The 27,112-nt window shown below is 47.8% G+C and overlaps 1 protein-coding gene across 2 annotated transcripts; it reads right to left on the reverse strand.

Moving 5' to 3' along the window:
* Positions 1-4,127: 4,127 nt before the first annotated feature.
* On the reverse strand, positions 4,128-19,160 carry LOC130290345 (uncharacterized). 2 transcript variants are annotated; one of them, XM_056537842.1, is made up of 6 exons: positions 19,059-19,160; positions 16,684-17,197; positions 13,241-13,950; positions 11,002-11,017; positions 5,247-5,366; positions 4,128-4,698 (listed from the first exon to the last, which is right to left on the reverse strand). In XM_056537842.1, exons 2-6 carry the CDS (start codon positions 17,113-17,115, stop codon positions 4,297-4,299), a joined length of 1,680 nt encoding a protein of 559 aa, XP_056393817.1. In that variant the 5' UTR covers positions 17,116-17,197; positions 19,059-19,160; the 3' UTR covers positions 4,128-4,296. The 2 variants fall into 2 exon arrangements, with proteins under 2 accessions (XP_056393817.1, XP_056393818.1); XM_056537843.1 differs by lacking the exon at positions 19,059-19,160 and adding an exon at positions 19,011-19,035.
* Positions 19,161-27,112: the final 7,952 nt, after the last annotated feature.

Below are 27,112 nucleotides of genomic sequence, written 5' to 3' on the forward strand. Positions count from 1 at the left end.
CTCTGTCCGCCCCAGAGACTCTTGCCATGTCTGAATACGTCCAGGAAAATTTAAAAAAGGGCTTTATCCGTAAATCCTCCTCTCCTGCCGGAGCCGGATTTTTCTTTGTGTCCAAAAAGGATGGCTCCCTACGTCCTTGCATTGACTACCGCGGTCTTAATAAAATCACGGTTAAGAACCGCTACCCCCTACCCCTCATCTCTGAACTCTTTGATCGCCTCCAAGGTGCCCACATCTTTACCAAACTGGACTTAAGAGGTGCTTATAATCTCATCCGCATCAGAGAGGGGGATGAATGGAAAACGGCATTTAACACCAGAGATGGACACTTTGAGTATCTGGTCATGCCCTTTGGCCTGTGCAACGCCCCTGCCGTCTTCCAAGACTTTGTTAATGAAATTTTTCGTGATCTTTTATACTCCTGTGTTGTTGTATATCTGGACGATATCCTGATTTTTTCTGCCAATCTAGAAGAACACCGCCAGCATGTCCGTATGGTTCTTCAGAGACTTCGTGACAATCAACTCTATGCCAAAATAGAGAAATGTCTGTTTGAATGCCAATCTCTTCCTTTCCTAGGATACTTGGTCTCTGGCCAGGGACTACAAATGGATCCAGACAAACTCTCTGCCGTCTTAGATTGGCCACGCCCCTCCGGACTCCGTGCTATCCAACGCTTTTTGGGGTTCGCCAATTATTACAGGCAATTTATTCCACATTTTTCTACCGTTGTGGCTCCTATCGTGGCTTTAACCAAAAAAAATGCCGATCCCAAGTCTTGGCCTCCTCAAGCGGAAGACGCCTTTAAACGGCTCAAGTCTGCCTTTTCTTCGGCCCCCGTGCTCTCCAGACCTGACCCATCCAAACCCTTCCTATTGGAGGTTGATGCCTCCTCAGTGGGAGCTGGAGCTGTCCTTCTACAAAAAAATTCTTCCGGGCATGCTGTTACTTGTGGGTTTTTTTCTAGGACCTTCTCTCCGGCGGAGAGGAACTACTCCATCGGGGATCGAGAGCTTCTAGCCATTAAATTAGCACTTGAGGAATGGAGGCATCTGCTGGAGGGATCAAGATTTCCAGTTATTATTTACACCGATCACAAGAACCTCTCCTACCTCCAGTCTGCCCAACGGCTGAATCTTCGCCAGGCCAGGTGGTCTCTGTTCTTTGCCCGATTTAATTTTGAAATTCACTTTCGGCCTGCCGATAAGAACATTAGGGCCGATGCTCTCTCCCGTTCCTCGGATGCTTCTGAAGTTGAACTCTCTCCGCAACACATCATTCCTCCTGACTGCCTGATTTCCACTTCTCCAGCCTCCATCAGGCAAACTCCTCCAGGAAAGACCTTTGTTTCTCCACGCCAACGCCTCGGAATCCTCAAATGGGGTCACTCCTCCCATCTCGCAGGTCATGCGGGCATCAAGAAATCTGTGCAACTCATCTCTCGCTTCTATTGGTGGCCGACTCTGGAGACGGATGTTGTGGACTTTGTGCGAGCCTGCACCATCTGTGCCCGGGATAAGACTCCTCGCCAGAAGCCCGCTGGTTTTCTTCATCCTCTGCCTGTCCCCGAACAGCCTTGGTCTCTGATTGGTATGGATTTTATTACTGACTTACCCCCATCCCATGGCAACACTGTTATTTGGGTGGTCGTTGATCGATTCTCCAAAATGGCACATTTCATCCCTCTTCCTGGTCTTCCTTCAGCGCCTCAGTTGGCTAAACAATTTTTTGTACACATTTTTCGTCTTCACGGGTTGCCCACGCAGATCGTCTCGGATAGAGGCGTCCAATTCGTGTCTAAATTCTGGAGGGCTCTCTGTAAACAACTCAAGATTAAATTAAATTTTTCTTCTGCATATCATCCTCAATCCAATGGACAAGTAGAAAGAATTAACCAGGTCTTGGGTGATTATTTACGACATTTTGTTTCCTCCCGCCAGGATGACTGGGCAGATCTTCTACCATGGGCCGAATTCTCGTATAACTTCAGAGTCTCTGAATCTTCCTCCAAATCCCCATTTTTCGTGGTGTACGGCCGTCACCCTCTTCCCCCCCGCCCTACCCCCTTGCCCTCTGGTCTGCCCGCTGTGGATGAAATTTCTCGTGATCTTTCCACCATATGGAGAGAGACCCAAAATTCTCTCTTACAGGCTTCATCACGCATGAAGAAGTTCGCGGATAAGAAAAGAAGAGCTCCTCCCATTTTTTCCCCTGGAGACAAGGTATGGCTCTCCGCTAAATATGTCCGCTTCCGTGTCCCTAGCTATAAGTTGGGACCACGCTATCTTGGTCCTTTCAAAATTTTGTGCCAGATTAATCCTGTCTCTTACAAACTTCTTCTTCCTCCTTCTCTTCGTATTCCTAATGCCTTTCACGTTTCTCTTCTTAAACCACTTATCATTAACCGTTTCTCTCCCAAATCTGTTCCTCCCACTCCTGTTTCCGGCTCCTCGGACATCTTCTCCGTCAAAGAGATTCTGGCATCCAAAAAGGTCAGAGGGAAAACCTTTTTTTTAGTGGATTGGGAGGGTTGTGGTCCAGAAGAGAAATCCTGGGAACCTGAGGACAATATCCTAGACAAAAGTCTGCTCCTCAGGTTCTCAGGCTCTAAGAAGAGGGGGAGACCCAAGGGGGGGGGTACTGTTACGCCGAGCGCTCCGGGTCCCCGCTCCTCCCCGGAGCGCTCGCTACACTCTCCTCACTGCAGCGCTCCGGTCAGATCCACTGACCCGGGGCGCTGCGATACCGCCTCCAGCCGGGATGCGATTCGCGATGCGGGTAGCGCCCGCTCGCGATGCGTACCCCGGCTCCCGTACCTGACTCGCTCTCCGTCAGTCCTGTCCCGGCGCGCGCGGCCCCGCTCCCTAGGGCGCGCGCGCGCCGGGTCTTTGCGATTTAAAGGGCCACTGCGCCGCTGATTGGCGCAGTGGTTCCAATTAGTGTTATCACCTGTGCACTTCCCTATATCACCTCACTTCCCCTGCACTTCCTTGCCGGATCTTGTTGCCATCGTGCCAGTGAAAGCGTTTCCTTGTATGTTCCTAGCCTGTGTTCCAGACCTCCTGCCGTTGCCCCTGACTACGATCCTTGCTGCCTGCCCCGACCTTCTGCTACGTCCGACCTTGCTTCTGTCTACTCCCTTGTACCGCGCCTATCTTCAGCAGCCAGAGAGGTTGAGCCGTTGCTAGTGGATACGACCTGGTCACTACCGCCGCAGCAAGACCATCCCGCTTTGCGGCGGGCTCTGGTGAAAACCAGTAGTGACTTAGAACCGATCCACTAGCACGGTCCATGCCAATCCCTCTCTGGCACAGAGGATCCACTACCTGCCAGCCGGCATCGTGACAATTTTTATAATTTGTCTCTGAGTTTTTAGTTTTTTTTACTCAAGTGTCATTTTAAGGTAATGGTCATTAAGCGGCTTTGAAGCAGTGAATGTTGGTTACTATCAATACCCAGACACTCATTGTTTAGTATCAATGCCGATCACGGCATCTAAAGTGAAAGTGGAAGTTGCGGGTAGCTCAGTGGGACTCACGGAACCCCCGCAACAGGATTGGTGTGATTCGGTGAGCTAAAATGGCAGAGGAGGGTCCCCTTACCTGCCTCCTTCCGCAGATCCAATGATGTAGCCTGGCTAGATCAAAAGTAGGAAACAACAGGGCACTCACCAGCCTAAGGCACAGGCTGGGACAAAGTCAAGGAAATGAGGGTGGGACTAGCACTCCTCTATGCTCACTCCTGTCCCGTCTATCAGACTCCTGTCTGAAAACAGAGAGGAGGGAGTTACAGAGCAGCCTACAATGATTGGATGAAGAGACCCAGCACAGCACAGAAGACTCATGGAGGAACGAAATGCATGGTGAGTGAGGGCAGGCTCAGTGCTTGCCTGGTACATGCCCTTTCCAGAGCAGAGGATGTCAAAATGAGTGAACAGCAGAACAGAGGTATTTGTGAGCTAAATACAGAAGCTAGACACATAAAAAAGACGTAAAGAATCTTGATGGCCTGGCGTGTAACATATGTATAAGCACATGACATGTAGGCTTTAACTTCATGATATTGAATCACCCTGAAGATCTTTTCTCTGCACAGAAACTGTAAGAAAAACTCCTTTAGATGTTCTGCTGCACAATAGTGGGCTTTAATACAACACAAAGAATAAACTTAAACATAGCGGAATAACAGACATGTATGAGGAGGAGAACAGGCTTATGTTTATAAAGGTATTTCTACTGGTCTTATTTAGCCCCCCAAAATGAGTTCTTAGACTTTTTCTATAACAGACCTCAAACCTTATTCATTCAGCCTCAGCCTGTTTAAAAGACGCTTCCCCTGAGTAACCACCCAAGACCTCCGAAGAGTGACTGACATTGTGCTCCAGTTAGGGAGGTCCCCATAAAAAGACACCACTAGGATCAGTATGACATAAAGGGGGGCTGTAGTCAAGGGGTGGTCCGGTATGGAGACCGCAGAGAAGCATATCAGTAGGATGGTCACCATGACTGGTAAGCAGTTCATCATGAATTTATCATAGAGTTTTTGGCAGGTGTTGGTCATGGTGGTTGGCAGGAGGTTTATGACTTTGTTGTATAATAGTTGGATGCTGTTGGCTTTGTTCAATGATGCTGCATTGCTCCGCTTCTTCTGTTCAGCCTCAATTTTGGAAAGATTACTTTGGAATAATACAAACTTATCCTGTAAAAAGAGAAAGTTGTATAAACATAATGTATAGTCCGGGCTCTCAGCCTGTGGTATGTAGACCACAGAGGTACATGCCACGTCTCAAAGGGGTACTCAAATGACAAACACCGGTCAATAGTATTGGAGATAAGCAAACACAAAGGCTGCTGAATAATCACTGATCACAATAGGATGATATATGCACCGCTTGGACACCCTCACTCCCTTGTTCACAATAGTGCAAGCAGAGGTGTAACTAGTAGCTTCTGGGCCCCGATGCAAAATCTGCCATGTGCCACTGGTCTCTTATGGGGCAGGTGTGCTTTGGGGCCCCCAAGGGCACCAGCGCCCTGATACGACTGCTACCTCTGCATCCCCTATTGCTACACCCCTGGGTGCAAGATAGTGAACTATTTTATTCTGCTGCAATTTGCATGGATGGTGAGTGGATAGGGGTTTCTATGTCCATGTACTAGTAGGCCGAAGCTGATGTCAGATATAGTTCACATGTTTGGTTGACATTATGTGATAAATATGATATATAGTAAGAGCTGTGCACTCACCCAGATGTCCCTGTCTTGCTCGCAGGACTGGTATGCCATCATCTCCTTCATGTAGAGAATCATCTCCTTCATGCTTCCTATCTCTGCATGTTGTTGCTCCTGGAGGTCACTTATATTTACTAGCAGCTGTCACGATGCCGGCTGGCAGGTAGTGGACCCTCTGTGCCAGAGAGGGATTGGCGTGGACCGTGCTAGTGGACCGGTTCTAAGCCACTACTGGTTTTCACCAGAGCCCGCCGCAAAGCGGGATGGTCTTGCTGCGGCGGTAGTGACCAGGTCGTATCCACTAGCAACGGCTCACCTCTCTGGCTGCTGAAGATAGGCGCGGTACAAGGGAGTAGGCAGAAGCAAGGTCGGACGTAGCAGAAGGTCGGGGCAGGCAGCAAGGATCGTAGTCAGGGGCAACGGCAGAAGGTCTGGAAACACAGGCAAGGAACACACAAGGAACGCTTTCACTGGCACTAAGGCAACAAGATCCGGCAAGGGAGTGCAAGGGGAGTGAGGTAATATAGGGAAGTGCACAGGTGAAAACCCTAATTGGAACCACTGCGCCAATCAGCGGCGCAGTGGCCCTTTAAATCGCAGAGACCCGGCGCGCGCGCGCCCTAGGGAGCGGGGCCGCGCGCGCCGGGACAGAACAGACGGGGAGCGAGTCAGGTAGGGGAGCCGGGGTGCGCATCGCGAGCGGGCGCTACCCGCATCGCGAATCGCATCCCGGCTGGCAGCAGGATCGCAGCGCCCCGGGTCAGAGGACGTGACCGGAGCGCTGCAGCGGAGGGAGTGAAGCGAGCGCTCCGGGGAGGAGCGGGGACCCGGAGCGCTCGGCGTAACAGTACCCCCCCCCTTGGGTCTCCCCCTCTTCTTGGAGCCTGAGAACCTGAGGAGCAGACTTTTGTCAAGGATGTTGTCCTCAGGTTCCCAGGATCTCTCTTCAGGACCACAACCCTCCCAGTCTACTAAAAAAAAATTTTTCCCTCTGACCTTTTTGGCAGCCAAAATTTCCTTGACCGAGAAGACGTCCGAGGAGCCGGAAACAGGAGTGGGAGGAACAGATTTGGGAGAAAAACGGTTGAGGATGAGTGGTTTGAGAAGAGAGACGTGAAAGGCATTAGGGATACGAAGAGAAGGAGGAAGAAGGAGTTTATAAGAGACAGGATTAATTTGACACAAAATTTTGAAAGGACCAAGATAGCGTGGTCCCAACTTGTAGCTAGGGACACGGAAGCGGACATATTTAGCGGAGAGCCATACCTTGTCTCCAGGGGAAAAAACGGGGGGAGCTCTTCTTTTCTTATCCGCGAACCTCTTCATGCGTGAAGAAGCCTGTAAGAGAGAATTTTGGGTCTCTCTCCATATAATGGAAAGGTCACGAGAAATTTCATCCACAGCGGGCAGACCAGAGGGCAAGGGGGTAGGGAGGGGGGGAAGAGGGTGACGGCCGTACACCACGAAAAATGGGGATTTGGAGGAAGATTCAGAGACCCTGAAGTTATACGAAAATTCGGCCCATGGAAGGAGATCTGCCCAGTCATCCTGGCGGGAGGAAACAAAATGTCGCAAATAATCACCCAGGATCTGGTTAATTCTTTCTACTTGTCCATTGGACTGGGGATGATATGCAGAGGAAAAATTTAATTTAATCTTGAGTTGTTTACAGAGAGCCCTCCAGAATTTAGACACGAATTGGACCCCTCTATCCGAGACAATCTGCGTAGGCAACCCGTGAAGACGAAAAATGTGTACAAAAAATTGTTTAGCCAACTGAGGCGCAGAAGGAAGACCAGGAAGAGGGATGAAATGTGCCATTTTGGAGAATCGATCAACGACCACCCAAATAACGGTGTTGCCACGGGAAGGGGGTAAATCAGTAATAAAATCCATACCAATCAGAGACCAAGGCTGTTCGGGGACAGGCAGAGGATGAAGAAAACCAGCGGGCTTCTGGCGAGGAGTCTTATCCCGGGCACAGATAGTGCAGGCTCGCACAAAGTCCCCAACATCCGTCTCCAGAGTCGGCCACCAATAGAAGCGGGAGATGAGTTGCACAGATTTCTTGATGCCCGCATGACCTGCGAGATGGGAGGAGTGACCCCATTTGAGGATTCCGAGGCGTTGGCGTGGAGAAACAAAGGTCTTTCCTGGAGGAGTCTGCCTGATGGAGGCAGGAGAAGTGGAGATCAGGCAGTCAGGTGGAATGATGTGTTGCGGAGGGAGATCAACTTCTGAGGCATCCGAGGAACGAGAGAGAGCATCGGCCCTAATGTTCTTATCGGCAGGACGAAAGTGAATCTCAAAATTAAATCGGGCAAAGAACAGAGACCACCGGGCCTGGCGAGGATTCAGCCGTTGGGCTGACTGGAGGTAGGAGAGGTTCTTGTGGTCGGTGTAGATAATAACAGGAAATCTTGATCCCTCCAGCAGATGCCTCCATTCCTCAAGTGCTAATTTAATGGCTAGAAGCTCTCGATCCCCGATGGAGTAGTTCCTCTCCGCTGGAGAGAAGGTCCTAGAGAAAAAACCACAAGTGACAGCATGCCCGGAAGGATTTTTTTGTAGAAGAACAGCTCCAGCTCCTACTGAGGAGGCATCAACCTCCAATAGGAAGGGTTTGGAAGGGTCAGGTCTGGAGAGCACGGGAGCCGAAGAAAAGGCAGACTTGAGTCGTTTAAAGGAGTCTTCTGCTTGAGGAGGCCAGGACTTGGGATCAGCATTTTTCTTGGTTAAAGCCACGATAGGAGCCACAATGGTAGAAAAATGTGGAATAAATTGCCTGTAATAATTGGCGAACCCCAAAAAGCGTTGGATAGCACGGAGTCCGGAGGGGCGTGGCCAATTTAAGACGGCAGAGAGTTTGTCTGGATCCATCTGTAGTCCCTGGCCAGAGACCAAATATCCTAGAAAAGGAAGAGATTGGCATTCAAACAGACATTTCTCAATTTTGGCATAGAGTTGGTTGTCACGAAGTCTCTGAAGAACCATACGGACATGCTGGCGGTGTTCTTCTAGATTGGCAGAAAAAATTAGGATATCGTCCAGATATACCACAACACAGGAGTATAACAGATCACGAAAAATTTCATTGACAAAGTCTTGGAAGACGGCAGGGGCATTGCACAGTCCAAAGGGCATGACCAGATACTCAAAGTGTCCATCTCTGGTGTTAAATGCCGTTTTCCACTCGTCCCCCTCTCTGATGCGGATGAGGTTATAGGCGCCTCTTAAGTCCAATTTAGTGAAGATGTGGGCACCTTGGAGGCGATCAAAGAGTTCAGAGATGAGGGGTAAGGGGTAGCGGTTCTTAACCGTGATTTTATTAAGACCGCGGTAGTCAATGCAAGGACGTAGGGAGCCATCTTTTTTGGACACAAAGAAAAATCCGGCTCCGGCAGGAGAGGAGGATTTACGGATAAAGCCCTTTTTTAGATTCTCCTGGACGTATTCGGACATGGCAAGAGTCTCTGGGGCAGAGAGAGGATAAATTCTGCCCCGGGGTGGAGTAGTACCCGGGAGGAGGTCGATAGGGCAATCATAAGGCCTGTGAGGAGGTAGAGTCTCAGCTTGTTTTTTGCAGAAAACATCCGCGAAGTCCATATAGGCCTTAGGGAGACCGGTTACTGGAGGAACCACAGAGTTACGGCAAGGGTTACTGGGAACCGGTTTTAGACAGTTCTTGGAACAAGAGGACCCCCAACTCTTGATCTCCCCAGTGGACCAATCCAGGGTTGGGGAATGAAGTTGAAGCCAGGGAAGTCCAAGGAGAATCTCCGAGGTGCAATTGGGGAGGACCAAAAGTTCAATCCTCTCATGATGAGATCCGATGCTCATAAGAAGGGGCTCCGTGCGGAAACGTATGGTACAGTCCAATCTTTCATTATTTACACAATTGATGTAGAGGGGTCTGGCGAGACTGGTCACTGGGATGTTGAACCTGTTGACGAGCGAGGCCAAAATAAAATTTCCTGCAGATCCAGAGTCCAAGAAGGCCACTGTAGAGAAGGAGAAGGCAGAGGCAGACATCCGCACAGGCACAGTAAGACGTGGAGAAGCAGAGTAGACATCAAGGACTGTCTCACCTTTGTGCGGAGTCAGCGTACGTCTTTCCAGGCGGGGAGGACGGATAGGACAATCCCTCAGGAAGTGTTCGGTACTAGCACAGTACAGGCAGAGGTTCTCCATACGGCGTCGTGTCCTCTCTTGAGGTGTCAGGCGAGACCGGTCGACCTGCATAGCCTCCACGGCGGGAGGCACAGGAACAGATTGCAGGGGACCAGAGGAGAGAGGAGCCGAGGAGACGAAACGCCTCGTGCGAACAGAGTCCATATCTTGGCGGAGTTCCTGACGCCTTTCAGAAAAACGCATGTCAATGCGAGTGGCTAGGTGAATAAGTTCATGTAGATTAGCAGGAATTTCTCGTGCGGCCAGAACATCTTTAATGTTGCTGGATAGGCCTTTTTTGAAGGTCGCGCAGAGGGCCTCATTATTCCAGGACAATTCTGAAGCAAGTGTACGGAATTGTACGGCATACTCGCCAACGGAAGAATTACCCTGGACCAGGTTCAACAGGGCAGTCTCAGCAGAAGAGGCTCGGGCAGGTTCCTCAAAGACACTTCGGATTTCCGAGAAGAAGGAGTGTACAGAGGCAGTGACGGGGTCATTGCGGTCCCAGAGCGGTGTGGCCCATGACAGGGCTTTTCCGGACAGAAGACTGACTACGAAAGCCACCTTAGACCTTTCAGTGGGAAACAGGTCCGACATCATCTCCAGATGCAGGGAACATTGGGAAAGAAAGCCACGGCAAAACTTAGAGTCCCCATCAAATTTATCCGGCAAGGATAAGCGTATCCCAGGAGCGGCCACTCGCTGCGGAGGAGGTGCAGGAGCTGGCGGAGGAGATGACTGCTGAAGCTGTGGTAGCAACTGTTGTAGCATAACGGTCAGTTGAGACAGCTGTTGGCCTTGTTGCGCTATCTGTTGTGACTGCTGGGCGACCACCGTGGTGAGGTCAGCGACAACTGGCAGAGGAACTTCAGCGGGATCCATGGCCGGATCTACTGTCACGATGCCGGCTGGCAGGTAGTGGACCCTCTGTGCCAGAGAGGGATTGGCGTGGACCGTGCTAGTGGACCGGTTCTAAGCCACTACTGGTTTTCACCAGAGCCCGCCGCAAAGCGGGATGGTCTTGCTGCGGCGGTAGTGACCAGGTCGTATCCACTAGCAACGGCTCACCTCTCTGGCTGCTGAAGATAGGCGCGGTACAAGGGAGTAGGCAGAAGCAAGGTCGGACGTAGCAGAAGGTCGGGGCAGGCAGCAAGGATCGTAGTCAGGGGCAACGGCAGAAGGTCTGGAAACACAGGCAAGGAACACACAAGGAACGCTTTCACTGGCACTAAGGCAACAAGATCCGGCAAGGGAGTGCAAGGGGAGTGAGGTAATATAGGGAAGTGCACAGGTGAAAACCCTAATTGGAACCACTGCGCCAATCAGCGGCGCAGTGGCCCTTTAAATCGCAGAGACCCGGCGCGCGCGCGCCCTAGGGAGCGGGGCCGCGCGCGCCGGGACAGAACAGACGGGGAGCGAGTCAGGTAGGGGAGCCGGGGTGCGCATCGCGAGCGGGCGCTACCCGCATCGCGAATCGCATCCCGGCTGGCAGCAGGATCGCAGCGCCCCGGGTCAGAGGACGTGACCGGAGCGCTGCAGCGGAGGGAGTGAAGCGAGCGCTCCGGGGAGGAGCGGGGACCCGGAGCGCTCGGCGTAACAGCAGCTGACTGCATCTTGTATTAAACAAATAGAAAACTAATCTCAGCCAAGTTTTTCCTGGCCAAACTATGATATCTGACCCAACTACAGTATCTATAACAAGATACTAATATAGATATATAGATACAAAATAAGGGGAAACAGCACCCTATCAAAATCCCATTCAAAAGGAGCACGCAGAACCAGACCTTGGTCAAGGGTCCATTTGAAGGCAGAAAATCAGGATAAATCCGTAGCATACAAGTCCATTAAAGGTGAAAAAAAGGAAATTTGTTCATGTCAGACAGCGACGTTTCAATCAGCTCTCCTGGTCTTTCTCAAGGGGCTTGAGAAGGGGCTTGAGAAAGACCAGGAGAGCTGATTGAAACGTCGCTGTCTGACATTAACAAATTTATGGAATAAAATTTCCTTTTTTTCACCTTTAATGGACTTGTATGCTGCGGATTTATCCTGATTTTCTAGATAGATAGATATGAGATAGATAGAAAGATAGAAAGATGATATACTATTCTAATGGAAGGGGTAGAGGAAGTTGTTTGTGTCATTCCAATAGTAAAATGTTAGAGGGTATAAAAATGATGAGGGAAGGATCTATCACATATAACACTGTATAGATCAGGGGTCTCAAACTCCCGGCCCGCGGAAAGAAAGTTTGTGGCCCGCACCAGGTATGTGTAATTTATATTGCCCAACGCGCCGGGCAGGTAACTTCTTCAGGCATTTAGCCCTGCTTTGGGCAAGAAGCGCTAAATGCCGGAAGGCTTCACTTACCCCCGCCCTCCTCCTCCCGGTCTCCGGTTGGCCGGCCGGCCCGAGTCTGATGAGGGACGTCGCGCATTTGATGTCACTCGCAGTGACGTCACTCGTCAGGCCGCCAGCGGAGAGGAGAAGTGCAGCGCAGGACAGGTAAGTGTGTCTATGTGTGTGTGTTGGTGTCTGTCTGTGTGTGTGTCTGTCTGTGTGTGTGAGAGTCAGGGGGGGGGGGGGGGGACACGACAATGATACCTAATGTGGGGAACCTGCTTCTACCTAATGTGGGGAACCTGTTACTACCTAATATTGGGAACCCCCAGAAGTAGCACCCGCATCATCCGTCAGCTCATGCTATTACCACACGGGGGTAGGGGGAATGGGGGGATTTTGCTGGTGGATGATGAGGGGCGCATGATGGGGGCATTATATATAAGGGGTGCATGGTGGGGGCATTATATGTAAGGGGCGCATGATGGGGGCATTATATGTAAGGGACGCATGGTGCCCAGCCTCACCCAGCTTCTACCTCCAGTGGCCTCCAAATAATTTGAGTTTGAGACCCCTGGTATAGATAATATGTTTAGGAAGCTGCATGCTTATAGATAAGCTATAATAGTAGTATGATTATGTTAATAAAAAGCCACCATTAGCAATATTTTCCAATAATTTTCATGATTAAAAAATATGTATTTTCTCCTGAGTGTCACCAGGTGGCGCTATTTTCCCATTTGGTTACAGCGACTTTGTAACTAGCTTTGGGCAAAACCTAACTTCAAAAAAAGCAATGACTGTAGTCGGTCACAGACATGATAGTCAATGTGGTTTAGATATCAGACTGTCAGCATATACCACCATAATCAGGGCTCTGAGGTTACAGTATTCTGTGCATATTTGATGTGTAGGATTTGAAGCTGCAGATTTTATGCTGCATATTTCAATGTAAACTAAATGACTGAACACAGTTTCAAATCTGCAGCTTCATCAATTATGCGCAGAATGCTGTACATGTGAATATACCCTTAGGGTGTAAGCCCCAAGGGGGTTTGTGTATCGATTTGGTTTAAAGGAGAAGTCTCATACAAAAAAACTTAAGTTTCAGATCAGGGGGGGTGCAAGCGCTGGGGTTCCCCGAGATCTGCTGTACGGATCCCTGGCTCCCCCCTGAAGTGGCGCATCATGACCCCTGCCCAAAGCAGGGGCCGCCATGCCCCCCCCCCCCATATATCTCTATGGGAGAGCTGAAGATAGCTCTCCCATAGAGATATATGGAGGTGGCGTGGCGGCCCCCGCTTCAGGCGGGGGTCATGACACACCACTCCAGGGTCAAGCTGAGGCTTCATACAGGAGATTGCAGGGGGGCCCCAGCGTTTGGACCCACCGCAATCTAAAACCTAGAGGATACCTTTTTTGTATGACATATGTCCTTTAAACCGCAGGGCCAACTTTTTTTGTGATTGTCCTTTTTTTACATTAGTTCCACCTACCTGAGATGTTGTTGTCGCAGACACTCCATAACAATATTATTGTCAGAATGGTATCTACTATTCAGTAGCAGGAATTCTTGTTCTAGGAGATCCTGTCTGGTTTTCAATGCAGTGATTTCTATCATGAAGGGTTCGGAATTGCAGCACTTCCTATCTAATAACCCTGTTATTGGTATTTCTCCTATTTGGTTAGATGTTCCTATAGATGCCGAGGATGGAATCGTTGCCAGTAATGGGTCTTTTTCATAAGAATAGGGAGCCATGTCTTGCACTGTATAAGCATATGATGCAAACTCTTGACTGGAGTTGAGATGGGTTGACGGGTTTTGGAGGCCAACCTTCTCTTCCTCTTCATAAGTCAAATATTCCCGATTGCTTGCTTGACTTTGTTCTGGTTCCAAAAGGTTCTTCTGGCAAAGTTGCAGATATGCCTTATATTCTTTTTCTAGTTCTATCTCGACCTGAGCAGCCTGTCGCTGGTCAGCTTTCGGCAACAAATGCAAATACACACTTTTGTTTTTCAATGGACTGATCTCTTCCATTGGTAACTGTTCGGATAGCTCTACAATCTGCTGCATGAAATATGACTTCGCAGAGGCCTCCTTTGCCCATTCTGGACCTTTCTCGATATTTGCTAAATTGCCTACTACAGGGCATGAAACAACCTCCTTGACTGCTGTTTTGCTGCTTCTACGCCTAAAGGATTCCATCTAAGATTAGTAGACAACATTTACTTTACTGCACTACAGTGAAATAAAAAATAAAGGCAAAGCTACACAGGTCTTATGATTACAGAGACACTAAACCTAGAGGTGAAAGGCAAAAGTAAACAGGAGAAAATCCTGCCCCAAAAGCTTGAAAGCTAACATGATTTTCTGCATGATCCTGAAAAAGTTTTGTAGGATTCTTACAGAGAACAAAAGGGTTAATTTCTAGGTCATCTGTTCCTTTTCTAGCTGGTGAGTTACTGAGGAGTGGGGATCAGCAATCTTTACAATATTCATGGTGACCTACTGCATGCAGGGCAAAGGGGGGAGGCTCCTGCTGCAGCCAGCTGTTCTACAGCCAGAAACAAGACGTGGCTGATCTCCTGGAACACCTACAGATATGATATGTTTATCAATTATATTTGCAATAAGAGACTAAATAGGATGAAAGGGAAGAGAGAGGTTTAAAGGGGTACTCCGCTGCCCCAGCGTTCGGAACATTTTGTTCCGAACGCTGGGTGCAGGAGGTGGGGGTCATGATGTCAAGGCCAAGCCCCTCGTGATGTCACACCACGCCCCCTCAATGCAAGTCGATGGGAGGGGCGTGACTTGCATTGAGGGGGTGTGGTGTGATGTCACAAGGGGGCGTGGCTGTGATGTCACAACCCCCGCCGCCCGCACCCAGCATTCTAAACGAACACCAGTTGCTGCACATAGATCGCAGGGGTCCCATCGGCGGGACCCCCACGATCAGACATCTTATCCCCTATCCTTTGGATAAGGGATAAAATGTCTAGGGGCAGAGTAACCCTTTAAGGGAATTTCTCAGCTAAATTTTCTGCTATGAGCAGAAGACACTGTCGGATAGCTGTTACGGCATGAAAGCAAACTGTACCTTTACTAGAAATGATAATGGTTGCCTTCTTATTTCTCAGCCAAGTGTCAAGAAGGAGGGGCTATGCTTGCACACCTCCTCATTTGTCCTCACCACCCAGTCCATACTTGATTGACATACAGAGTCCTGTACATCAGTCAAGGTGGCGCTGGTAGGTTAGGGGAAACAAGGAGGTGTGCTAGGCTGTGGCACTTGAGCAGCTTGGCCCAAGGCAGTTAATATTTGGCACCCACCATCAGCTCCAGGAGAGGTATAGTTTACTTTTATACCCTAACAGCTATTCAACAGTGTCTGCAGCTCTAAGCAGCAAATGGCCAAAAATAACAAATTCCCATTTAGATCACTTTAGAGCCCTATACCTGCATCAATGGTTCCAAGGGGGTCTGGGTGTTGGTCACTGCAGAATACACAATAGGCTGGACATTCTAGGCTTGACAGCTCAGTTTGCATTATAGACTGGGTCAACAGGGGGATTTAAAGGGAGTCTGTCAGCTTTGCATCAGGCTCAGAGCTCAAGGAGAAAGCACCAAGCCTCAGCGTGCACATCTCCAGCCTTTCTTACCCCAGCCTGCTCTGCATGATTTATGTAGAGTACTGAGCCTTGAACATTAATCTGCCAAGGAAGAGAGGGTTTGGGGAGGACACTTGAATTCTGAGCAACATATAGAGCTGACAGATTACCTTTAAATAGACAACAATTAACATATAATACTATGTATGCAACTCTCCCTGGTCTCTGGAATAGGGGCTGTATTCAAGGAGTCATAGTAATTGTATTTTGCAGCTGCAACAAGCGCACATGCCTTTCTAAATAGGAAATAAAAAAGGGAGAAGATAAAAAATAAATCTTCTACAGATGGATATCCAATGAATGAGACATGAAAAAGCTCCCTTAACTGGTAATAGTTTGCACTCATGATAGAGTAAAGACAACGGATCAGACCGGCAGACTCACCACGTTTCTCTTCTTCTTTATTTGCGTAAGCAAAGCATAGACAGATACTCACAAACTTGGGGGATAGGACGTGCAGTGGGGGGACAAACTGGCAACAGACTCCGTTTCGCACGGACCACCGTGCTTCCTCCGGCCATGGCCGGAGGAAGCACGGTGGTCCGTGCGAAACGGAGTCTGTTGCCAGTTTGTCCCCCCACTGCACGTCCTATCCCCCAAGTTTGTGAGTATCTGTCTATGCTTTGCTTACGCAAATAAAGAAGAAGAGAAACGTGGTGAGTCTGCCGGTCTGATCCGTTGTCTTTACTCTATCATTTCTAGAAAGAGAGATCCATCAATCAAGGCTGGCAGAGCGGAGTGAAGTTGTCGGGGACTGCCCTGAAGACTTTTGTTTCAGACAATGACAGGTTCCCTATAAAGCTGAGGACATTTTTTACTTTTACCAGATACAGTCATCTTTGAACCATGAACACTGTGCTCCATGCTGGATGACTGGCGATGCGGAGGCTTGTGACGTCACAGCCACGCCACGCTCGTGATATCACGGCCACGCCCCCTCCTATAGACTTGCATTGAGGGGACGTGGCTGTGACGTCACTATTGGGGCGTGGATGTGATGTCACAAGCCTCCGCCCCGCATCGCCAGTCATCTGGCATAGAGCGAAATTCGCTCCGTGCACCGGATGTCTGAGGTGCAGCAGCCGAGATCGCAGGGGTACCCCCGCGATCCGACACCTTATCCCCTATCCTTTGGATAGGGGATAAGATGTCTAGAGGCAGAGTAGCCCTTTAAGGTCCCCATACACATCAGATGGCGTAACAGACAATGGACAATTTATAAATAATCACAACTGAGATGGACAGATGACGTCTTGCTGTCTAATCTAACCTTGTTTTGATGAATTTTAGCCTTTTTGTTGGTTATTACCAGAGGCTCCTTCTCTTCTTTGCTGGCCTTTGATATTTTTTTGAAAAAGCTCGGCTTCTTGGACAGCCCCGTCCACTGGTAGAAGATTATTTTTTTGTGCTTCTTGTGCGGAGGCCACTTGACTCCAGTAGATGTTTCATCATCATCAACATCATCTTCGTGCCCTGAAAGAAGACTGACTGTCTCAGATGTTCTATCTTCGGAGTTGCCACAATTGGTCATATCGCCATCTTTCTTCTCACAGGAAGTTATGATCTCCGTAGTTTCTGGCACCTGTAGAGTCATATTTCTTGCGTTTTTACTAATACTTGACGTGTTCTTTTGAGTCGGATCTTCATGGGCCAATACAGTTGTTATACTGTCCCAGCTTCTACTTTTCTTCAGCATGTCCATAGTCGTGGGTTCAAGATTCAAAATGGCGGTAACACTGATGCCACCAAATGTAATTTATTGTTTCGGGGCATGCTTGTTTTTTCTGAAAGAAAGCCTGTTGGTTTATACATGCTGTGCAGTTTATAGGAAGCATTAATATTAAGGGTAGGGTCACACGTATCGCATCCGCTGCGCATTGGATGCTGCGGATGCGCTACTGCCGGTCCCTGGAGCATGCCTCCAGCTGTGCCCATGTGTCCTGCTCGTAGCATCAATCCGCCACTGGGGGCAGACACAGAAAGAGCTGCGAGTCGCGCATGAATGCGCAGCTCTCTAGACATCACGGCCGCACCCCCTGCTCCCTGAGCTAGGAAGAGAGCAACCGTGATGCCTGGAGTACACTGCGCATGCGCGCACATGACTTGCAGCTCCCTCTGTGTCTGCTTGTAGCGGCGGATTGCTGCTGCAAGCAGGACACACGGGCACAGCTGGAGACACACTCTAAGGACGGGCAGTAACACATCCACAGTATCAAGTACGCTACGTGTGACCCTTCCATAAAAATATATTTTTGGATAAGACTTGGGACCCATGCGCACTGCAAAATATCTGCCTGTAGAAGTTTCAGGTGGACATTCAGCGGGAGTCTTATCAAAAAGTTGCCGAGTGGCCCCATAGCAACCAATCAGATCGCTTCTTTCATTTTTGAAGAAGCCTCTGAAAAATGAAAGAAGTGATCTGATTGGTTGCTATGGGCAACTCACAACTTTTCCTCTGGACAGGTTTTGATAAATCTCCCCCTCTGTGTTCAGCAGGCGCGGCTGTAATAAATTGGCGCTATGACCGCATGGAAATTGCGCTGTTCCCATTGACGGCAATACAATTCTATGTGGTACTCCGCCAATCGGCTTACTGTACACCAGAATGATGTGCTAACATTATGGTGCATTTTTGGCATGCAATGTTAAATTTAGACTAAGTTTCCATTTTTTTTTTTATTGCAAAACGCCCCCAAAAAAACGCCACAACTGCTAAAGTGTTTTTTCCCCAAAAATGTGCTAGCTGAAAGTCAACAGGGATTTATGAACCGACTAACCCACTTAGCGCTATTCCTTTGGCATTTTTGTTTACTCCTTTTTACCATTTTTCTGCCATGTGGGTCCAGCATTGGTGTTTCTTCTAGCGTTTTTTTTTTTTACCCCCATTTCTTATTATAAATAATTCAATAATAATTCTATAATAAAATCCTTGAGTCTATTCATAAAAGAATCACCTAAAAATGGAGGGGGAGGAGGGGGGTGTGTGTGCGGAAATGCCCCCCAAAAAGACTAAAACCCACTATTATTTAAAAAAAAAAAGTGGAAAATGAGAGGGTTAATTTTTTGTGGCATTTTATAGTTTTATTTTTGTTGTTTTTGGAGCTGCATGGTTTTTAAGGCAGGAATTGGCATCATTTTTGCATTTGAAAAAAACACAGAGTTTTTGGCCGTGTGACGGGCGCATTATTTGCCATAGTTTTATAGTACAGTAATTGATGCGCTTCTTGTCGCACCATTATCTTCCTGTGTGAATGTGCACTAAGGGGGAGATCGCTTCTTTTATTTTTGAAAAGGCCTCTGCAAAATGAAAGAAGCGATCTGATTGGTTGCTATGGGCAACTGGGCAACTTTTCCTATGGGCAGGTTTGGATAAATCCCGCCCTAAGAAAGCGGTCCCACATGGCTGTTATATGTTCGCATTTTATCGCCCATATCACTGTTGCAAAACTACAACTCCCAGCATGCCCGGACAGCCGTTGGCTGTCCGGACATGCTGGGAGTTGTAGTTTTGCAACCGTTGTAAGCACCCTGGTTTGGAAACACTGTCCTAGAGATACCACTTTATTGGCACCCCCTTCACTGGCACTGCCCACCTACTTGCTGAGCACAGACCCAAAATATAAGATGTCCGTCATCCATATATACCTGTAATCTCTATATGTACTAGTCACGTATGGTGGGGATGAGCTTGTACTTAACCAGTATACATTTTCCGTTAAAAAAAAAAAAAACCCTGCTGAGTTGCCATGGAGATGTGAGTGGGGCTAATTCCCTACTTCCATGACAGTTTGGTTGACATTACTTGGTTTGGTTGACCTCCACATTGCCGTGTCCTCCAGGCTTATGTTCACACCACGGATTTACTACCAATAAAACCCACTGCAGATTTAAAAGATAATCCAAGGCAGACCCTATACTATGCCAATTTTTATTCATGGCAAAAAAATAAAAAATTTGCGGCCAATGAACCATGGTACAAATTTGCATTGAAAGCAATGGGATGCGTATTACAAGAGAATTTCTGTGGCAAAATCCACATGCCGTGTGAACATAGCCTGATACTATATAATTTCAGATATAACGTAGGCCATGTTCACACGACAGACTTTCCGAATGGAATCCGGTGGAAAAATTCAGCTCGGAAATTTCGAGTGCCATTGTTTTCAAAGGGATTCTGCTGCACACGACGGAATTTCCGCAGCAGAAACATCTGACGTGGAAATCTTGATTCTGGCCATCGGCGAAAGAATTGACATGTCTATGGAGACCGCGCATTTCTGAGCAGTCCTGGCACTGGCATTTTCTGCCTGCGCCCGCTATTTTTGGTGATCGGTTGGCCCTGGGCAGCTTTAAGCTCTTTCTGCACAATGGCTGCGGTGTGATTAGTTGAGTTGAGGCACCTAACATTAGAAGGGGGCAGCACAAGCCGGGGCGATTATAATCGGGATGCCCATTATATGACGCTCTAGACAAGGAAAGAGAAAAAAAAAAAGGTGCGTACCAAAGAGGTGCGGGAGAACCCAAGAGGAACAGCAAGAACCCACAGAGCCTCCTGTGGGTTCTTGCTGTTCCTCTCGGGTTCTCCGGCACCTCTTTGGTTGTGTTCTTGCAGGGATCTTTACAGGACGGTCACCACTAGGTGTCCATATGCCTGACGAAGAGCCCGGTCCGGGCTTGAAACGCTTGTACTGTTGCGTTGCATTCTCCTTGGAATAAAATAAATTTTACCTTCACCTCCCTGAGAAGTCTGCGCCCGTCTGATGTCCCATTTTCGAGAGTTACCTCGTGCCTCCTACCTGGTCTGCTATTATATGCCGCTTTGACACTCGCTAAGGGTGCATTCACACCACGTTTTGTACATACGGGTGCCAGCTCCGGCAGGGGGAGGGGCAAACAGGGCACTCCCGTACCCCGGCCGGATCAGCCCGTGACTCCATTTACTTTAATGATCCTACCGGAGTAAAACGGTGACTGCGGTCGGCTCAGTTTTGACCCGTATGCGGTTTTGGACCGGACCTAAAACTGTAGTATACTAGGTCCGGTCAGGAAACCGCATACGGGTCAAAACTGAGCTGACCGCAGTCACCGTTTGACTCCGGTCGGATCATTAAAGTAAATGGAGTCACGGGCTGATCCGGCCGGGGTACGGGAGCGCCCGGTTTGCCCCTCCCCCCGCCGGATCCGGCACCCGTATGTACAAAACGTGGTGTGAATGCACCCATACAGGGAATTCAGGACATGTACCCTGGATCCCCAGGTGAGTGAGTGCCGCTTTCAGTGTAGACCGCAGGCAGCATCAGACCTGCAGCCTACACTGAGAGCAGACTGTGACCTTCCCCCCAACACTGTGCAGGGGCCAATGATGTTTTCAATTAATGATGCCTGCACTGCAGAGAAGTTATTCCAGATGAATTAAAAGTTTTCTCTAGCGCTAGATGAAGACTTGACTTTTATCTCGCTTCATTAGAAACATCCAAGATGCACGAAGTCACGCAGGAGTTTACACCAACATGTTTTGGGCGTCACAACAACCCTATAATCATGGCTCGTGCTCCTTATCAAACAGACGTTGATAAGTGAGTCAAGAGCTGGCTATGTTTATTTGTTTATGCGGAGGAGGTTATTGGGCTGCTCTGTGTGGGAGATCTCTGGGAGAGAGAGGAGAGGTGTTATTTTTTAGTTTTCTTTTTTCTGGCACAAAGGGGTGACTGCTTGCCTACTGCTACTGTGCAGAACACTTCTGTTTACTTGAGGTGGGGGCTACTTACCTAAAAACATACCTGACTACCGGGGGTGGGGGAAACTTCCTACATAAGGATATACATGGCTACCAAGGGGGGACTACCTATTAAGTTCCTACCTGGCTACTGGGTGGGTGGGGTGGGGGGACTGCCTACCTAAGGACATACATGGCTACTGTGGGGCGGGGGGACTACCTATTATGGACATACCAGGCTATTGAGTCTGGAAGACTACCTACCTAAGCACATATCTGGCTACAGCGGCAGGCTGACTTCCTACTGGGGAGCTACCTACCTAAGGACATACCTACCTACTGGGGGGTGTCTACCTACTGGGGACTACCTACCTAAGGACATACCTACCTACTATGAGGGCTATCTACCTAAGGACAAACCCACCTACTGGGAGAGGCTACCTACCTACTGGTGAGGCTGTCTACCTAATGGGGAGCTACCAGCCTAAGGTCATACCTACTGGGGGTCATACCTACCAGGGACGTGCACAGACATTCTGGGGGGCAGGGGCTGAGCTAAAAAAAAAAAAAAAGGGCACTTCTTATCATTATTTATATAAATGCCCACATAATGATGCCAGCCATGGGCACTTATAGGAGGAACATCTACATCTCTTCTACATCGTACAAAGTTTAATTCCACATGATTAGACTGAAAAAAATCCAAGGTGAGTGGGTTAAAAGCAAAGCTGAAACGCCGACGCATTTCAAACGTCCAGTTCTTAGTCATGGCACGATGACCATGGTTAAGAACCGAACGGTTCGAAATGTGTCTATGTTTTACCTATGTATTTAGCCCACTCACCTTGGATTTTTTCATTTTAATTATGTGGAATTAAACATTGGACTTTTATTCGTATTTTTTGGGGGAGCTGGAGTTTTTGCACATTTTTGTTGGACTGATTAGGACCACCCACTGGACTCCTAAACCCAGAACGAGCAGAGGTTTAGATGGAAAAAAATAAATAAATACAAGTTCTGCTCAATCTTTTCCCACAAACCTATATATCAATCTTCTCAGCTCCTCCTGTTCAATGACATGATGCCTATAGACCGACCTGTATTTTCAATGTGACAGCTTCCATTTAAGTTAGTGGTCTCGAACTGGTGGCCCTCCAGCTGTTGTAAAACTTCAACTCCCAGCATACCCGGACCGCCAACGGCGGTCCGGGCATGCTGGGAGTGGAAGTTTTGCAACAGCTGGAGGGCCACAGTTTGAGACCACTCCTTTAGGTAAATTTTTGTGCAATACCAGACCCAACCAACGGCGGTCCGGGCATGCTGGGAGTTGAAGTTTTGCAACAGCTGGAGGGCCACAGTTTGAGACCACTGCTTTAGGTAAATTTTTGTGCAATACCTGACCCAACCAACGGCGGTCCGGGCATGCTGGGAGTTGAACTTTTGCAACAGCTGGAGTGCCACAATTTGAAACCACTGCTTTAGGTAAAAGATTTTGCAATACCAGACCCAAACAATCGCGGTCCGGGCATGCTGGGAGTGGAAGTTTTGCAACAGCTGGAGGTCCACAGTTTGAGACCACTGCTTTAGGTAAAGTTTTGTGCAATACCAGACCCAACCAACGGCGGTCCGGGCATGCTGGGAGTTGAAGTTTTGCAACAGCTGGAGGGCCACAGTTTGAGACCACTGCTTCAAGTTAATTTTTGTGCAATGCCAGAGCCAGCCCATGCACAAAAGTGCCGCTATTGCCGCAGAATAATGCCGACAGTATTTTCTCATCTCTGTCGCTCCTTTTATCATTGAACGCTACGTTAAAATTCCATTTTTTTTTTTTTTTGGGACCATTGAAACCATTTCATACAAACCCCGTAATTTGCATTGATATCCCATTAAATGTTCTCTGTGCACCTGTCAGGATGAGCGGCGTTATTCATTGGACGCTTCAGTGGTTGGATAAAACATGAATGACGGACGATGTTATGTGCGATGATTATTCCTCTCCCATCATGCAATTCCAGACTGAATAAAACATTTCCGTTTCTGTGCTCAGCAGGTTCTATTACAGAGCAGTCAGCGACCGAGCGAGATCACTGCGGAATAGTGAGAGAGAAGAGAAGCATCCTCTGATCACCAGGCAAACGACAATTACCGGGGTACAAGGTACTGTATATTTTGGATTATAAAATAGGTTTTTAGGACACTGACCTAGAGATATTAAGGTTAACGTCGTGAAAGGTTTTCCTGATTTCACAGGACCAATTCCGTATGCGGCTCTGCTACATCGTACTGTATACAGAGCCATTATACACTTGGGTACCGGTGACGTTCTATTATAATGAATAGTCGCTATAAGTTCCATTCAGCTGACATCATTGGAAAATGATCAAATTGTCCTAGGAACAGTGATGGGATATTAATTTTAAGAGGGAAATTGTGGGATATATTGCACAAACCAATAATAGTAATAATAATAATAATAGTTAAAAAAAAAAATGTAATCACTTTCTTAATATATTTTGGGGCTTGATTCCGCGCCATTTCTTATATTTCTTCCAGCAGTGAAATTGCTGTATACAGTTCAGGCAAATTAAATCGGCAGCACGAATCTGGCGTCTGCCCTTGGATTTCTGGCGGTTAAGTTCACAGAAAATTGCTTAGGGTGGTTGCAACTGTAACAAATTCTCAGCTGTATTAGGTCTGGGTCTGTATTAGTATTAGGTCTAGCTCACACGGCGGAATTTCGGAACAGGAAATGGGAAATTCTGCTGCAGCAGAGTCCCATTTATTCTGCTGCACTGGGCACACGGCTGAATTTCCACGGCAGATGTTTCCGCCGCTGATATCCTGATTATGGCGTCCGCAGAAAGAATGGACATGTCTATTCTTTCGGCGGAATCCGCATGGAAATACATTGCCATCTATGAGGCGGCGCATTGCTGAGCGGTTCGACATTCGGCGCATTTTCGGCCATGTGAACATGGCCTCTGGATGGAAACATTAATCCCCCCATTCACTGACAGCAAGCAGAGATCTTTAAAATGGTTATATGAATTGTTTCCATCATGCACCTGTGATAGCAACTCATACTACAACTCCCAGCAGTCAGATTTGGCTGGCTGTAAATTAGCGTGCAGCACCCCTGAGTTCCTATTTGCACACTCTGTTGATCAGTACAAATGTCTTGTCACTTATTACTTAAAGGGGTACTCCGGTGGAAAACTTTTTTTTTTTAATCAACTGGTGCCAGAAAGTTAAACAGATTTGTAAATGACTTCTATTGAAAAAATCTTAATCCTTCCAGTACTTATTAGCTGCTGAATACTACAGAGAAAATTATTTTATTTTTGGAACACAGAGCTCTCTGCTGACATCATGACCACAGTGCTCTCTGCTGACATCCATTTTAGGAACTGTCCAGAGCAGCTTGTGTTTGCTATGGGGATTTTCTCCTAATTTGGACAGTTCTTAAAATGGACAGAGATGTCAGCAGAGAGCACTGGGCTTGTGATTCAGCAGAGAGCTCTGTGTTCCAAAAAGAAAATGATGTACTCTGTAGTATTCAGCAGCTAATAAGTACTGGAAGGATTAAGATTTTTAATAGAAGCAATTTACAAATCGGTTTAACTTTCTGGCACCAGTTGATTTTTTAAAAAAAGTAAGTTTTTCACCGGAGTACCCCTTTAACTATTGCACATGGCGCTGTGATGCCCAGGTTACTGTGATGCTCCCATCCCTATTAGAAATCAGCACCTACATTTTTATCTCTAGTTCTAATGCTTTTTAATGGCCAATGTAACCAACGTACATAAGGGGGGGGGGGGGGGGGGGGCAAATATTGCTGTGGTTGGTTTTAAACCCATGATTCCAAAGTGTCCATAATATGGGGCTGGGGAGAGGTAGAATATTATCAAAGATCTAGCTAAGGCAGTGTTTTCCGAACAGTGTGCCTCCAGCTGTTGCTAAACTACAACTCCCAGCATGCCTGGACAGCCTTTGGCTGTTCAGGCATACTGGGAGTTGTAGTTTTGCAATAGCTGGTGGTACACTGTTTGGAAAACAAAGAGCTAAGGGCTTCTGCACCAGACGTTTATCATCGGACCCCTCTTTCCCTGACCCACCAGACATTGTTCCCTCAAAGCTTTTGTAGGTTGTGAGTAGAGATGAGCGAACTTACAGTAAATTTGATTCGTCACGAACTTCTCGGCTCGGCAGTTGATGACTTATCCTGCATAAATTAGTTCAGCTTTCAGGTGCTCCCGTGGGCTGAAAATATTGCTGTGGTTGGTTTTAAACCCATGATTCCAAAGTGTCCATAATATGGGGCTGGGGAGAGGTAGAATATTATCAAAGATCTAGCTAAGGCAGTGTTTTCCGAACAGTGTGCCTCCAGCTGTTGCTAAACTACAACTCCCAGCATGCCTGGACAGCCTTTGGCTGTCCAGGCATACTGGGAGTTGTAGTTTTGCAATAGCTGGTGGTACACTGTTTGGAAAACAAAGAGCTAAGGGCTTCTGCACCAGACGTTTATCATCGGACCCCTCTTTCCCTGACCCACCAGACATTGTTCCCTCAAAGCTTTTGTAGGTTGTGAGTAGAGATGAGCGAACTTACAGTAAATTTGATTCGTCACGAACTTCTCGGCTCGGCAGTTGATGACTTATCCTGCATAAATTAGTTCAGCTTTCAGGTGCTCCCGTGGGCTGAAAAAGGTGGATACATTCCTAGGAGACTCTTTCCTAGGAATGTATCCACCTTTTCCAGCCCACCGGAGCACCGGAAAGCTGAACTAATTTATGCAGGAAAAGTCATCAACTGCCGAGTCGAGAAGTTCGTGACGAATCAAATTTACTGTAAGTTCGCTCATCTCTAGTTGTGAGTTATGGACCTGAGATCTGTCTCCTCTTTGCTCACAAACTGGACCAAATTTTGTGCATTGAAGGTTGTCGTCTATATCACTGGTGGCTTAGAGCAGGGACAAGGTTAATTTCTATATACCTTGTCTTGGATGGTTCAGGGCACTAGAGGGGCTAATATCAATATTCATTGTGATGTAGGGTAGTGCAGAGGTTACTGTCAGAATCCCTAGTGGTCTAGGGCAGAGAGAGGGTTAATGTCAGAATCCCTGGTCATCCCTGGAAGTAAAGAGGTTAATTGCAGTATCCCTGGTGGTCTACGGCAGAAAAGGGGTAATGTCCGTATACCTGGTTGTCTGGGACAGTGAGGGGTTAAAGTCAGAATCCCTGGTCATGGAGGATGTTGGGGAGTTAATGTAAGGATATTTGGTGGTCTTCAGCAGTGAGGGGGTTAATGCCAGTATATCCGGAGGTCTAGGACAGTAAGAGGATTAACGTAAGCATCCTTGGTGGTCAAAAAGCAGTGTAGGGGTTAATGTCAGCATACTCAGTGGTCTAGGATACTGAGAGGGTTAATGCAAGGATCCTTGGTGATCAAAAGCAGTGTAGAGCATAATGTCAGCATACTTGGAGGTCCATGACATTGAGAGGGTTAATGTAAGGTCCTAAGTGGTCTAGGGCAGTGAGTAGGTTAATGTAAGGGTCATGGTAGAGGGCAGTGAAAAGGTTACTAACATAATCCCTAATGGTCCAGAATAGTGAAGAGGTTAATGTCAGAATCTTTGGAAGTGAGGGGGGTTATTTTCAGGTTCCCTAGAGAAGGGGATAATGTAAGGATCCCTGGTAGTCTAGTGCAGTGAGAGGGTTAATTTCAGAAGTCCTGGTGGTCCCTGGATGTAAAGGGAATGATGTCAGAATCCCTCCCTGGTGGCTTATGCATTTAAGGGGTTAATGTTAATATACCTGGGACAGTGTTAAAGTAAGGATCGTTGATGGTCTATAGCATTGTAGGGGTTAAGGTCAGCATACTTGGAGGTCAAGGACAGGTAATGTAAGGATTCTTAGTGGTCTACTTTAGACAGTGGGTTAATGTAGACTGGTGATCGAGGGCATTAAAGTGGTTAATTTCAGAA

Source organism: Hyla sarda, chromosome 9, assembly GCF_029499605.1.
Source record: "Hyla sarda isolate aHylSar1 chromosome 9, aHylSar1.hap1, whole genome shotgun sequence".
Lineage (NCBI taxonomy): Eukaryota > Metazoa > Chordata > Amphibia > Anura > Hylidae > Hyla > Hyla sarda.